This window comes from Anolis sagrei, chromosome 9, assembly GCF_037176765.1.
Source record: "Anolis sagrei isolate rAnoSag1 chromosome 9, rAnoSag1.mat, whole genome shotgun sequence".
NCBI lineage: Eukaryota > Metazoa > Chordata > Lepidosauria > Squamata > Dactyloidae > Anolis > Anolis sagrei.
In genome coordinates this window covers 1,122,279-1,137,351 of record NC_090029.1, presented here as the reverse complement: position 1 = coordinate 1,137,351, position 15,073 = coordinate 1,122,279, and the positions used below count along the sequence as shown (strand labels likewise).

Here is a 15,073-nt window from a genome sequence, read left to right as displayed (position 1 = left end):
TATTATTATTATTATTATTAAGCAGAGGCTGGCTGGCCATCTGTCAGGGGTGCTTTGAATGCAATATTCCTGCTTCTTGGCAGAATGGGGATGGACTGAATGAAGGCCCAGGAGGTCTCTTCCAACTCTAGGATTGTGTTATTATTATTATTATTATTATTATTAAGCAGAGGCTGGCTGGCCATCTGTCAGGGGTGCTTTGAATGCAATATTCCTGCTTCTTGGCAGAATGGGGTTGGACTGGATGAAGGCCCAGGAGGTCTCTTCCAACTCTAGGATTGTGTTATTATTATTATTATTATTATTATTATTATTATTATTATTAAGCAGAGGCTGGGTGGCCATCTGTCAGGGGTGCTTTGAATGCAATATTCCTGCTTCTTGGCAAAATGGGGGTGGACTGGATGATGGCCCCGCAGGTCTCTCCCAACTCTAGGATTCTAGGATTCTATGACTTTCAGCAACTGATGCCAGTCAAGATATGAACATCAACAAAATGTTTATTTCCAAAGTTCTTGGCACACTTGGAGCAACTTGATAAAGTTACAACACAAACAGTCAATTTGGGAAACCATAGAAATGTTCTTTCTTTCCCTTTTCCTTCAGTTACGGAGGTAACTTTTCTCCAAAAGTTAGAAAAAATCCTGGGATCTTTCACCCTAACCCTGAGCTGCTAGGGTTAGAAAGAACTTCCTCTCTATAACTTCCTGACTGTGGGAGCCGTTCAGCAGTGGAACTCTCTGCCCCGGAGGGAGTGTGGTGGAGGCTCCTTCTTGGGAAGCTTTGAAACAGAGGCTGGATAGCCATCTGTCAGGGGTGATTTGAATGCAATATTCCTGCTTCTTGGCAGAATGGGGTTGGACTGGATGATGGCCCAGGAGGTCTCTTCCAACTCTAGGATTCTATTATTATTATTATTATTATTATTATTATTATTACTATTATTATTAAGCAGAGGCTGGATGGCCATCTACCGGGGGTGATTTGAATGCAATATTCCTGCTTCTTGGCAGAATGGGGTTGGACTGGATGAGGGCCCAGGAGGTCTCTTCCCACTCTTCTAGGATCCTATAACTTTCTGTCTGTGAGAGCCGTTCAGCGGTGGAACTCTCTGCCCCAGAGGGAGTGTGGTGGAGGCTCCTTCTTTGGAAGCTTTGAAACAGAGGCTGGATGGCCATCTGTCAGGGGTGCTTTGAATGCAATATTCCTGCTTCTTGGCAGAATGGGGTTGGACTGGATGATGGCCCAGGAGGTCTCTTCCAACTCTAGGATTCTATTATTATTATTATTATTATTATTATTATTATTATTATTACTATTATTATTAAGCAGAGGCTGGATGGCCATCTGCCGGGGGTGATTTGAATGCAATATTCCTGCTTCTTGGCAGAATGGGGGTGGACTGGATGATGGCCCAGGAGGTCTCTCTCAACTCTAGGATTCTAGGATTCTCTGACCTTGCTTGCCAGCCTTTGGCCTGAGGAGACACCCAACTCAGACACCATGAAGGGAATCATCTGGCATAGTCATGGTATTCTGTATGGACTCCAGACAGGACATTAAAAGGGAGGGGAATTCTAGTGTGCTTGGCCCCAAAACTTAAACTGCTTCCTCCCACCACCTTTTTCATTAACTTATCTTCCTTTCCTCTAAGTTAGTGGTTCTCAACCTTGCCAATGGCGTGACTCTTAATGCCGTTCCCTATGTTGTGGTGACCCCCAACCATAATATAGTTTCCGTTGCTACTTGATACCTGTCCTTTTACTACTATTCTAAATCGCAATGTAAATATCCGATATGCACGATTCATTCTCATTCACTGGACTAAATTGAGCACCAATACCCAATATGCCCAAATGTGAATGCTAGTGGGGTTGGGGGGGGGGGGGGGGAGGATTGATTTTGTCATTTGGGAGTTGTAGGTGCTGGGATTTATAGTTCACTTATAATCAAAGAGCATTCTGAACTCCACCAGCGATGGATTTGAACCGAACTTGACACACAGAACTCCCATGATCAATGGAAAGCACTGGAAGGGTTTAGTGAGCATTGACCTTGATTTTGGGAGTTGTAGTTCACCTATATCCAGAGGAGTGTTGTGGATTCATGCAATGATGGATCTGGACCAAACTTGGCACAAATACTCAATATGCCCAAATGTGAACACTAGTAGAGTTTGGGGGAAATAGACATTGACATTTTGGAGTTGGAGTTGCTGGGATGTATAGTTCACCTACAATCAAAGAATATTCTGAACCTCACCAACGCTAGAATTGGGCCAGACTTCCCACACAGAACCCCCATGACCAAGAGGAAATACTGTGCTTTCCGATGGTCTTTGGCAACCCCTCTGACACCTCCCTCGGGGTCCCGACCCCCCAGGTTGAGAACCACTGCTCTAAGTGTTGGTGCAGCGTTGGCCCTGTCCTGCAGATGGCTGTCTAATCCAGAGAGCACTGTGTACTCAAATAATGATGGATCTGGACCAAACTTGACACGGATACTCAATATGCCCAAATATGAACACTGGTGGAGCTTGGGGAAAATAGACCATGGCATTTTGGAGTTGTATCGGCTGGGATTTATAGTTCACCTACAATCAAAGGGCATCCTGAACCCCACCAATGACCAAATTGGGCCAAACTTCCCACATACAACCCCCATGACCAGCAGAAAATACTGGAAGGTTTTGGTGGGTGGGCATTCAACTTGTATGCAGAACACATCATACGATGAACGGGACTTGAGGAATTCAAGGCTGGGGTGAAAATGGCTGGAAGAAACATTAACAATCTTAGATATGCAGATGACACCACTCTGATGCCCGAAAGCGAGGAGGAGCTGAGGAGCCTTCTAATCAAGGTGAAAGAAGAAAGCGCAAAAGGCGGGTTGCAGCTAAACATCAAAAAAACCAAGATTATGGCAACAAGAATGATTGACAACTGGGAAATAGAGGGAGAAAATGTGGAGGCCGTGACAGGGTTTGTATTTCTAGTTGGAAAGATGAGTGCAGATGCAGACCGACTACTCATTGGAGGGAGGAATACTAGAGGCCAAGATGGCCACATCATGAGAAGAAAGGAAAGCTTAGAGAAGACAATGATGCTGGGGGAAATGGAAGGAAAAAGGAAGAGGGGTCGATCAAGGGCAAGATGGATGGATGGCATCCTTGAAGGGACTGGACTGACCTTGAAGGAGCTGGGGGTGACCAAGGCCGACACATCATGAGGAGGAAACCTTAGAGAAGAGAATGATGCTGGGGGAAATGGAAGGAAATAGGAAGAGGGGTCGACCAAGGGCAAGATGGATGGATGGCATCCTTGAAGTGACTGGACTGACCTTGAAGGAGCTGGGGGTGACCAAGGCCGACACATCATGAGGAGGAAACCTTAGAGAAGAGAATGATGCTGGGGGAAATGGAAGGAAATAGGAAGAGGGGTTGACCAAGGGCAAGATGGATGGATGGCATCCTTGAAGTGACTGGACTGACCTTGAAGGAGCTGGGGGTGACCAAGGCCGACACATCATGAGGAGGAAACCTTAGAGAAGAGAATGATGCTGGGGGAAATGGAAGGAAATAGGAAGAGGGGTCGACCAAGGGCAAGATGGATGGATGGCATCCTTGAAGTGACTGGACTGACCTTGAAGGAGCTGGGGGTGACCAAGGCCGACACATCATGAGGAGGAAACCTTAGAGAAGAGAATGATGCTGGGGCAAATGGAAGGAAATAGGAAGAGGGGTCGACCAAGGGCAAGATGGATGGATGGCATCCTTGAAGTGACTGGACTGACCTTGAAGGAGCTGGGGGTGACCAAGGCCGACACATCATGAGGAGGAAACCTTAGAGAAGAGAATGATGCTGGGGGAAATGGAAGGAAATAGGAAGAGGGGTCAACCAAGGGCAAGATGGATGGATGGCATCCTTGAAGTGACTGGACTGACCTTGAAGGAGCTGGGGGTGACCAAGGCCGACACATCATGAGGAGGAAACCTTAGAGAAGAGAATGATGCTGGGGGAAATGGAAGGAAATAGGAAGAGGGGTCGACCAAGGGCAAGATGGATGGATGGCATCCTTGAAGTGACTGGACTGACCTTGAAGGAGCTGGGGGTGGCGACGGCCGACACATCATGAGGAGGAAACCTTAGAGAAGAGAATGATGCTGGGGGAAATGGAAGGAAATAGGAAGAGGGGTCGACCAAGGGCAAGATGGATGGATGGCATCCTTGAAGTGACTGGACTGACCTTGAAGGAGCTGGGGGTGACCAAGGCCGACACATCATGAGGAGGAAACCTTAGAGAAGAGAATGATGCTGGGGGAAATGGAAGGAAATAGGAAGAGGGGTCGACCAAGGGCAAGATGGATGGATGGCATTCTTGAAGTGACTGGACTGACCTTGAAGGAGCTGGGGGTGACCAAGGCCGACACATCATGAGGAGGAAACCTTAGAGAAGAGAATGATGCTGGGGGAAATGGAAGGAAATAGGAAGAGGGGTCGACCAAGGGCAAGATGGATGGATGGCATCCTTGAAGTGACTGGACTGACCTTGAAGGAGCTGGGGGTGGCGACGGCCGACACATCATGAGGAGGAAACCTTAGAGAAGAGAATGATGCTGGGGGAAATGGAAGGAAATAGGAAGAGGGGTCGACCAAGGGCAAGATGGATGGATGGCATCCTTGAAGTGACTGGACTGACCCTGAAGGAGCTGGGGGTGACCAAGGCCGACACATCATGAGGAGGAAACCTTAGAGAAGAGAATGATGCTGGGGGAAATGGAAGGAAATAGGAAGAGGGGTCGACCAAGGGCAAGATGGATGGATGGCATCCTTGAAGTGACTGGACTGACCTTGAAGGAGCTGGGGGTAACCAAGGCCGACACATCATGAGGAGGAAACCTTAGAGAAGAGAATGATGCTGGGGGAAATGGAAGGAAATAGGAAGAGGGGTCGACCAAGGGCAAGATGGATGGATGGCATCCTTGAAGTGAATGGACTGACTTTGAAGGAGCTGGGGGTGGCGACGGCCGACACATCATGAGGAGACAGGAAAGCTTAGAAAAGACAATGATGCTGGGGGAAATGGAAGGAAATAGGAAGAGGGGTCGACCAAGGGCAAGATGGATGGCATCCTTGAAGTGACTGGACTGACCTTGAAGGAGCTGGGGGTGGCGACGGCCGACACATCATGAGGAGACAGGAAAGCTTAGAGAAGACAATGATGCTGGGGGAAATGGAAGGAAAAAGGAAGAGGGGTCGACCAAGGGCAAGATGGATGGCATCCTTGAAGTGAATGGACTGACTTTGAAGGAGCTGGGGGTGGCGACGGCCGACACATCATGAGGAGACAGGAAAGCTTAGAGAAGACAATGATGCTGGGGGAAATGGAAGGAAATAGGAAGAGGGGCCGATCAAGGCAACAAATTAAAACAAAGGAGAGCGAACGTTTCTGCTTCCAAACTCAACCCAAGCAACACAGGCAGAAGGCTGTTTTCCTGGGAGTAAACTGGTGACCTTTCCATTGATTCAGACACAGATTGTCAGATAATCCCCCTAAGCAGATTTTCTAACCCTGTGTTTTTAAGGTATTGAGGCCGTAATCAAGTCCTTATAATTACCCTTTCCCGGCAGAGCAGCTTAAAATTCCCCAGCACCCAAAGAATACAAAACAATTTTTAACCCTTTTGAAAGATGAGCGATCTCCCATGGAGTCAGGAAAGTGCTGGCTGCTGGAGCTGATGAACAACTGCACTGCATCCTGTCAGATCCCCAAAATCTGGAGGAAAGCAAGAGTCATCGCCATCTTCAAGCCAGGCAAAGACTGTAATGATCTAAAAAGCTACAGACCAATCTCCCTGTTGTGCCACCTCTACAAAGTCCTGGAGAGACTTATTTTGCATGAAAATAGACCCCTGTCTGATCCCAAAGCAAGCTGGCTTCAGGAAAGGCAAAAGCTGCACATCGCAAGTGCTGAACCTGACTCAGCACATAGAAGATGGCTTTGAAAGTCAGCAGATCACAGGAGCTGTCTTCATAGACCTGTCAGCAGCCTATGATACCGTCAACCACCACTGCCTCCTCCTGAGAAAAATGTATAGTATCACAAAGGACTACGACCACCTCACCCGCCTCATAGGAAACCTGCTACAAAACAGGAGCTTTTTTGTTGAGTTCCAGGGCCAGAGAAGCAGATGGCGGAAACAGAAGAACGGCCTGCCTCAGGGGAGCGTGCTTGCTCCATCCATGCTCAACATCTACACAAATGACCAGCCACTGCCAGAAGGGACAGAGCTTCATCTATGCTGATGACCGTGCCATCACCGCTCAAGCAGGGAGCTTTGAGATGGAAGAACAGAAGCTCTCAGAAGCTCTAGGTGCCCTGACTTCCGCTCGTTCCTTCAATACTCTTCTAGGGTGTAGTTGATCTGGCCCTGAAAGGGGACTTGAACTCATTTAAAGCGGATAGGTATTCCTGGTCAACTTGTTTCCCAATTTGGGGTTGGATGTCCTCTAATCCATCATCCACTCCATCTTGCTGAGGTTGAAGATGACTTCCTTTTTGTGAGAAGACCGAGGCAAAGAAGGCATTAAGTAGTTCTGCCTTTTCCCTATCATCCCCTGTCAGCATTGCCCCATCTTCTCCTCGAAGAGGCCCTATCGCCTCCTTGTTTTTCCTTTTTCTACTGACATAAGAAAAGAAGCCCTTTTTATTGTTTTTAATGTCGCTGGCAAGCTTGAGTTTGTTTTGTGCTTTAGCCTTGCGGACCTTTTCCCTACAAGTGTTGGCTATTTGTTTGAATTCTTCTTTGGTGATTTCTCCCTTTTTCCACTTCTTGTGCATGCCTCTTTTGTGTCTTAGCTCATTTAGAAGTTCTTTGGACATCCATTCTGGCTTCTTTGCACTTGTCCTATTTTTTCTCTTTGTTGGCACGCTTTGCAATTGCGCCTTGAGTATTTCACTCGGGAGAAACTCCCATCCATCCGTAACTCCCTTGTCTTTTAGTATCTGTGTCCATGGAATGCTGCTCAGTGTTTCCTTCATTTTTTTGGAAATCAGCTCTCCTAAAGTCCATTTAACTAGTGGAAGTCATTTAACCAATTCCAGATCCACCTCAGTATAGTTTTGCCTCGCCCACATTGGATTCGTTTCCTTGCCAGAAGGTCGTGGGGGACCTTGTCAAAGAAGGCCTTCTTGAAATCCAGACACGCTCCATCCACGGCATCATTCCCTGCATCTACCCAGCTTGTCACTCTCTCGAAAAAGGAGATCAGATTAGTCTGGCATGACTTGTTTTTGATCAATCCATGTTGACTCTTAGCGATTACCGCCTTTGTTTCTAAGTGTTTGCAGACCACTTCCTTGACCATCTTTTCCCGAATCTTGCCTGGTATCGACATGAGGCTGACCGGACGGTAGTTGTTTGGGTCATCCTTTTTTCCCTTCTTGAAGATTGGGACCACATTGGCCCTCCTCCAGTCTGCTGGAACTTCTCCCGTTCTCCAAGAACTCTCCGAGATGGTTCCGAGATGACTTTCTTCCGCTCGTTCCTTTTTTTCCCCTTCTTGAGGATGAGTGCCCTCTCTCTTGGCTCAAAAGGGACGAGCACCTCCCTTCTGAGGCCTATTTATCATTGCCTTTTGATCCAGGAAGCCGTGCCTGGGCCCTCCTCCTTCTCCTCTTTCCTCCTCCTCTTTCCTCCTCCTCCTCCTCCTCCTCCTCCTCTTCTTTGTATGTGATCCAGCATTTCCATCCCTCCAGCCTCAGTTTGTGAAAGTTGGAGCTGCCGTGGCTTTGGAGAGGGAGCCAGATGGGAAAGGAAGAGGAGCGCTCTGCTCGGCTGCTGCTTCTGCAATTGCTCCGAAGGCTCTCTCTTAATTAAGACAGAAGGATTAACCGGCGACGAGAGATTGATCACAGGGTTTGGAGTTTGAAAACAAACAGGCGAACAGCACCCTTCGTTCTTGTCTTGCTTGCATTCCGAAGAAAGTGTGAGAGGAGATTTCAGAGCGTGAGGTTTGTGCATGAATTTGCTCCGAGCGCAACATCATCGTGAGGTCCAGCTCTGCCATTTAGGGAGACCGTGGATGCCTTGGGAAAGAGCGTTGTGGTTGTGTCGTTGCTGCTCCTCTTCCTCCGCATCGGGCCAGCATGTATTGTGCGTACCCGGTGCCCGGCCTGGGCAGCCCCTCCTTGATGTACTACTACAACGGGAAGACGGTAAGGCGCTCTCTCTTCTGCCGTCCCATCCGGATCCTTTCTTGGGGCCGCCTTTTGTCCGCTCCATGCGCCGGCGCATGGAGTGCATCTCTTTTCTGGGATGGGGAAAATGTGCAGGCGGTTCCATTTTGTGGCTCCAGAAAAGCAAAAACACAGGCCTTTGTGGAAATATTTCAGAAAGGAGCTTTGGCCAAGACAGTTTTGGAAACTCAGCTTCCGATTGCGTCTTCACGGTTGCTTACTCTGCTTTCAGTAGCATTGAGAGTATTTTCAGTTACAGGAATCGGGGTAGAAAAGTCCACCTTTCGTTGCTATTAGAAGACTATTGCCTGGAGTAAACGTTGTAGGAACCAGAATGTGCAATGTTTACAACTTTTGTAAACATGTATTGTCGAAGGCGTTCATGGCCAGAATCACTGGGTTGTTGTTTGTTTTTTCGGGCTATATGGCCATGTTCTAGAGGCATTCTCCCCTGACGTTTCGCCTGCATCTATGGCAAGCATCCTCAGAGGTCGTGAGGTCTCTTTTTAGCCCCTCTCCCTTGACGGAAAGTACCTTCTTGTACCTGCAGACTTTGCACTTAACCACAACCTTTGACTTAACCACAACACAACTACTTCCTATGTGTGGGTTGTTGTTGTTTTTTCGGGCTATATGGCCATGGTCTAGAGGCATTCTCTCCTGACGTTTCGCCTGTATCTATGGCAAGCATCCTCAGAGGTAGTGAGGTCTCTTTCTAGCCCCTCTCCCTTGACCTTTTGATGGAAACTACCTTCTTGTACCTGCAGAGTGTATCTGCACTTAACCACAACCTTTGGCTTAACCACAACACAACTACGTCCTATGTGTGGGTTGTTGTTGGTTTTTCGGGCTATATGGCCATGTTCTGGAGGCATTCTCTCCTGACGTTTCGCCTGCATCTATGGCAAGCATCCTCAGAGGTCATGAGGTCTCTTTCTAGCCCCTCTCCCTTGACCTTTTGATGGAAAGTACCTTCTTGTACCTGCAGACTCTGCGCTTAACCACAACCTTTGGCTTAACCACAACACATTTATTTACTTCATTTATGTACCGCTTTTCTCAGCCCTCAGGCGACTCAAAGTGGATAACAACAGCAAAATTAAATGCAAAACATCATAAAATGATTATGGGACAATTAAAACAATAGCATCATCAACAATTAAACATCAATATAACAGACGTTTCACCTGCATCTATGGCAAGCATCCTCAGAGATAGTGAGGTCTGTTGGAACTAGGAAAAAGGGTTTATATATCTGTGGAATGATGTCCAGCGTGGGACAAAGAACTCTTGTCTGCTGGAGCCAGGTGTGAATGTTTCAACTGACCACCTTGATTAGCATATAATGGCCTGACAGTGCCAGGAGCAAACTTTTGTTGAGAGGTGATTGGATGTCCTTGTTTAATGTATTGTCGAAGGCTTTCATGGCTGGAATCACTGGGTTTTTGTAGGTTTTTCCAGGCTATACGACCATGGTCTAGAGGCATTCTCTCCTGACGTTTCGCCTGCATCTATGGCAAGCATCCTCGGAGGTACTGAGGTCTGTTGGAACTAGGAAAAAGGGATTTATATATCTGTGGAATGACCAGGGTGGGACAGAGGACTCTTGTCTCCTGGAGCGAGGTGTGAATCTCTGGGTTGTTGTAGGTTTTTTTGGGCTATATGGCCATGTTCTAGAGGCATTCTCTCCCGACGTTTCGCCTGCATCTGTGGCAAGCATCCTCAGAGGTAGTGAGGTCTGTTGGAACTAGGAAAAAGGGGTTATACATCTGTGGAATGGTGTCCAGGGTGGGACAAAGGACTCTTGTCTGCTGGAGCGAGGTATGAATGTTTCAACTGACCACCTTGATTAGCATTTGATGGCCTGGCAGTGCCTGGAGCAATATTTTGTTGAGAGGTGATTCGATGTCCTTGATTGTTTCCTCTCTGTTGTTGTACTGTTTTAATTTTAGAGTTTAAATTTAGTATTTTCAGTTACAACAGGAATCGGGGTAGAAAAGTCAAACTTTCATTGCTGTTAGAAGACTCTTGCCTGGAGTAAATGTTGTAGGAACCAGAATGTGCAATGCCTTGCTCAGTGTTGGCTGTAAACTTTTGTAAATGTTAAAATTTTCCTTTAAAAGAGAGAAATGGCTGATTTTTTCCTTGAGCAAGCTCTTTGATCAGGCAGTGTTTGATGTATTGCAAGAATGGTCGGGACGTCTCATCTTGAGCCCTAATTCTATATCAGCTCAGCCTCTTGTGCTTTGCCATAATCGCTGATCTTTAACTCTTAAAGCAACTGTATATACTGAGATGGTGTGAGCAAAATAACTTTAACAAGAATGGTATGGCATTGAGTAAGTTGGGCAGGTACGGCAGAATCCCTCTCTCCCAAAATCCCTCTCCTCCAAGTTGGGCAACTGTTCTTCCTGGCCCCTGTGGCTAATTGAAGTTTCCGAACAGTCTTCAAGGGCAACCCCACGTAGAGTGCATTGCAGTAGTCTATTTGGGATGTAACAAGATCGTGGACCACTGTGGCCAGATCCGACTTCCCAAGGTACGGGCGCAACTGGTGCACAAGTTTTAATTGTTCGTCCTGGCCCCCGTGCCCCCAGACCAAAGGCCTGCAGAGGTGAGCCGGTTCCCTTCCCTTTTCTCCTCCTGAGCAGAGGCTGCTTTGAAATTGTGTGTGTGAAGAGCAAAGTAAACTAGAGGGGGGGAGCGAGGAGGGGGCGCTTTGATCTCCCAAAGTGTTTCCAGGCTTCTCGTGGGCAGGAGAGGGAAGGAGCCGCATATAATATTATATGATTTATAATATTATAATGTAATGCAATAATAATAATAATAATAATAATAATAATAATAATAATAATAGAAATCCTTGTTAGCCTTGTTGATTTTGCAGTCCTTCTTAGCATAATGGGGTTTCGATCCCTTTTCAGCAACATGGGTTTTGGATTCCTCTTTCACTTTGGACTTGTATAATAACAATATTTATTATTTATTATATTTATTTACTACGCTTATATACCGCAATTCTCAGCCTACTGGCGACTAATTGCGGTGTACAACCTGAAAAGGTGCGAAAAACAACATACAATAAAATGCACAATACATAATTATCGACATCATCAAAACATCATCAAAACATGATCCTTACTACAAGATCATTCCGAGTCGTCTCATCGTCAAATTCACAATCCAATACCATTTCCGTAGTTCCATTCCTATGGTCAAGGTTACCAGTCATAGCACATCTATTCAAAAGCCTTCTTAAACAGCCAGGTCTTCAGCTTCCTGCAAAAGATCAACAGGGAGGGGGCTAACCTGATGTCTACGGGAAGGGTGTTCCACAGCCGAGGAGCCACCACCGAGAAGGCCCTATCTCTCGTAATAATGAGGAATCCTTGTTAACCTTGTTGCTTTTGCAGTCCTTCTTAGCATCATGGACTTTGGAATTCTTATTATTAGCATATGTTTCGAAGCAACATGGGTTTTAGATTCCTCTTTGGCCTTGGACTTGTATAATAACAATAATAGTAATAATAATAATAATAATAATAGTAATAATAATAAATCCTTGTTAGCCTTGTTGCTTTTGCAGTCCTTCTTAGCATCATGGGCTTTGGAGCCCTTTTCAGCAATATGGGCTTTGGATTCCTCTTTGACCTTGAACTTGTATAATAACAACAATAATAATGATGATGATAATAATAATTAATAAATCCTTGTTAGCCTTGTTGATTTTGCAGTCCTTCTTAGCATCATGGGGTTTCGATCCCTTTTCAGCAACATGGGTTTTGGATTCCTCTTTCACTTTGGACTTGTATAATAACAATAACAGTATAATAATAATAATAATAATAATAATAATAATAATAATAATAGAAATCCTTGTTAGCCTTGTTGATTTTGCAGTCTTTCTTAGCATCATAGGCTTTGGAATTCTTATTATTAGCACATGTTTCGAAGCAACATGGGTTTTAGATTCCTCTTTGGCTTTGGACTTGTATAATAACAATAATGATGATGATGATGATGATGATGATGATAGTAGTAGTAGTAATAATAATAATAATAATAATAATAATAATAAATCCTTGTTAGCCTTGTTGATTTTGCAGTCCTTTTTAGCATCATGGGCTTTGGAGCCCTTTTCAGCAACATGGGTTTTGGATTCTTCTTTGGATTTGAATTTTTATAATAATAACTAGCTGTCCCCTGCCACGCGTTGCTGTGGCCCACATGCGGGTTCTGTGTGGGAGGTTTGGCCCAATTCCATCATTGGTGAGGTTCAGAATGCTCTTTGATTGTAGGTGAACTATAAATCCCAGCAACTACAACTCCCAAATGTCAATATTATATTTTCCCCAAACTCCACTAGTGTTCACATTTGGGCATATTGAGTATTCGTGTAGAATTTGGTCCAGATCCATCATTGTTTGAGTCCACAGTGCTCTCTAGATGTGGGTGAACTACAATTCCCATACTCATGGGCAATGTCCACCAAACTCTTCCAGTTTTTTCTGTTGGTCATGGGAGTCCTGTGTGCTAAGTTTGGCCCAATTCCATCATTGGTGGAGTTCAGAATGCTCTGTGATTGTAGGTGAACTATAAATCCCAGCAACTATAACTCCCAAATGACAAAGTCAATTCTCCCCCAACCCCAGTAGCATTTTTTTTTTTTGAGTGAAGGACATACATTGGACTGTTAGGTGTCTTGTGTCCAAATTTGGTGTCAATTCGTTCAGTGGTTTTTGAGTTCTGTTAATACCACAAACGAACATGACATTCCTATTTATATAGATTATGATGATGATAATAATAATAATAATACTGCACCAGGAAGACTGTTGTCTCCCATTCCCTTTGTTCTCCTTGTTTGTGGATCGTGGGGTTTGATTTCTTGCATCAGAGTTTTGAAGCCTCTGAGGATGCTTGCCATAGATGCAGGTGAAACGTCAGGAGAGAATGCCTCTAGACCATGGCCATATAGCCCGGAAAAACAACAACAACCCACACATAGGAAGTAGTTGTGTTGTGGTTAAGCCAAAGGTTGTGGTTAAGCGCAAAGTCTGCAGGTACAAGAAGGTACTTTCCATCAAAAGGTCAAGGGAGAGGGGCTAGAAAGAGACCTCACTACCTCTGAGGATGCTTGCCAGAGATGCAGGCGAAACGTCAGGAGAGAATGCCTCTAGACCATGGCCATATAGCCCGAAAAAACAACAACAACCCACACATAGGAAGTAGTTGTGTTGTGGTTAAGCCAAAGGTTGTGGTTAAGCGCAAAGTCTGCAGGTACAAGAAGGTACTTTCCATCAAAAGGTCAAGGGAGAGGGGCTAGAAAGAGACCTCACTACCTCTGAGGATGCTTGCCATAGATACAGGCGAAATGTCAGGAGAGAATGCCTCTAGACCATGGTCATATAGCCCGAAAAAACCTACAACAAGCCAGTGATTCCGGCCATGAAAGCCTTCGGCAATACAGAGCAAAGGGAATTTATTGGTCAGTCTCTCCACTTGCCTGTTTGTGTTGTGGCAGCAAAATAGGGAAACAAGGCTGGGCGGGGGGGGGGGCTTTTTGGGACCCCATTTAATGAGCTGTTTGCGTCGGTGACATTCCTTGACCCCATGGCCCCTTTGGGCATTGATGGAGGACAAAGAGTCAGGAAGTTATAATAATAGCAAAGGAGAGGTGGGGGGAATAAAAGGCTGCGCGGGCACAATAATAAACATTGCTCACAGTGCTTTTGTTCGGAAAAAAACTAATAATCAAAATATTTGCCCCTTTTAGCACTTTGCAACAGAGACACAGACACTTTGCAACATCAGCAGGGAACAGGAAGTCATCCCTGTGTAGCTTAAGCCTAAAATGGGTTCTCATTTTGGTGCGCTTCCCTCAGCATACACAGATTTTTTTTTATTTTGTCGTGTCAGGGCAACCAGTCAATTGTATTACAATTCTAACAGAACAAAGCAAAAAAACAGACAAAATACAAAACTTGTGAGTTTGGTAGTTGATTAGATGTCCTTTGACCAGTCTCTGTCCCCTTGGAGTGCCTCTGGTGTTGCCGCAAGAAGAAGGTCCTCCCTTGTGCATCATGTGGAAGAAGGGCTCAGGGTGCATTGCAGCAGGTGGTCAGTGGTTTGCTCTTCTCCACACTCGCAGGTCGTGGATTATTCCACTTTGTGGCCCCATTTTCGAAGGTTGGCTCTGCATCTCGTGGTGCCCGAGCGCAGCCTGTTCAGTGCCTTCCAAGTCGCCCAGTCCTCTGTGTGCCCAGGGGGGAGTCTCTCATTTGGGATCAGTTCTGGGTTTGAGCCTGCCACTTTTGGACTCTCACTTGCTGGGGTGTTCCAGCGAGTGTCTCTGTCGATCTTAGAAAACTATTCCTAGATTTAAGTTGTTGACATGCTGGCTGATACCCAAACAGGGGATGAGCTGGAGATGTCTCTGCCTTGGTCCTTTCACTCTTGACTGCTCCTTCCCGGCGGATGTCAGGTGGTGCAATACCAGCTCAACAGTGCAGTTTCTCCAGTGGTGTCAGGCGCAGACACCCCGTGATAATGCGGCATGTCTCATTAAGAGCCACATCCACTGTTTTAGCGTGGTGAGATGTGTTCCACACTGGGCATGTGTGCTCAGCAGCAGAGTAGCACAGCTCAAGGGCAGATGTCTTCACTGTGTCTGGTTGTGACCCCCAGGTTGTGTCAGTCAGCTTTTGTATGATATTGTTTCTAGCACCCACTTTTTGCTTGATGTTCAGGCAGTGCTTCCTGTAGGTCAGAGAACGGTCCAGAGTGACTCCTCCCAGGTATTTGGGTGCGCTGCAATGCTCCCGTGGGATTCCTT

At 46.0% G+C, this 15,073-nt stretch overlaps 1 protein-coding gene across 11 annotated transcripts in view; it reads left to right on the top strand.

Annotated features, from left to right (window-relative positions):
- Window positions 1-15,073, top strand: part of TCF12 (transcription factor 12) — a 144,863-nt gene that overhangs the window by 83,430 nt on the left and 46,360 nt on the right. For 2 of the 11 annotated variants that reach the window (XM_060755825.2, XM_060755824.2), the window contains exon 1: window positions 8,047-8,217. The exons of 8 other annotated variants lie outside the window; for them this stretch is intronic. In XM_060755825.2, coding sequence (XP_060611808.2) covers window positions 8,149-8,217 — 69 coding nt within the window. In that variant the 5' untranslated portion in view covers window positions 8,047-8,148. Of the gene's footprint in view, window positions 1-8,041; window positions 8,218-15,073 lie in introns of those variants that run through there. One more of the 11 variants, XM_060755826.2, reaches the window with a different exon arrangement.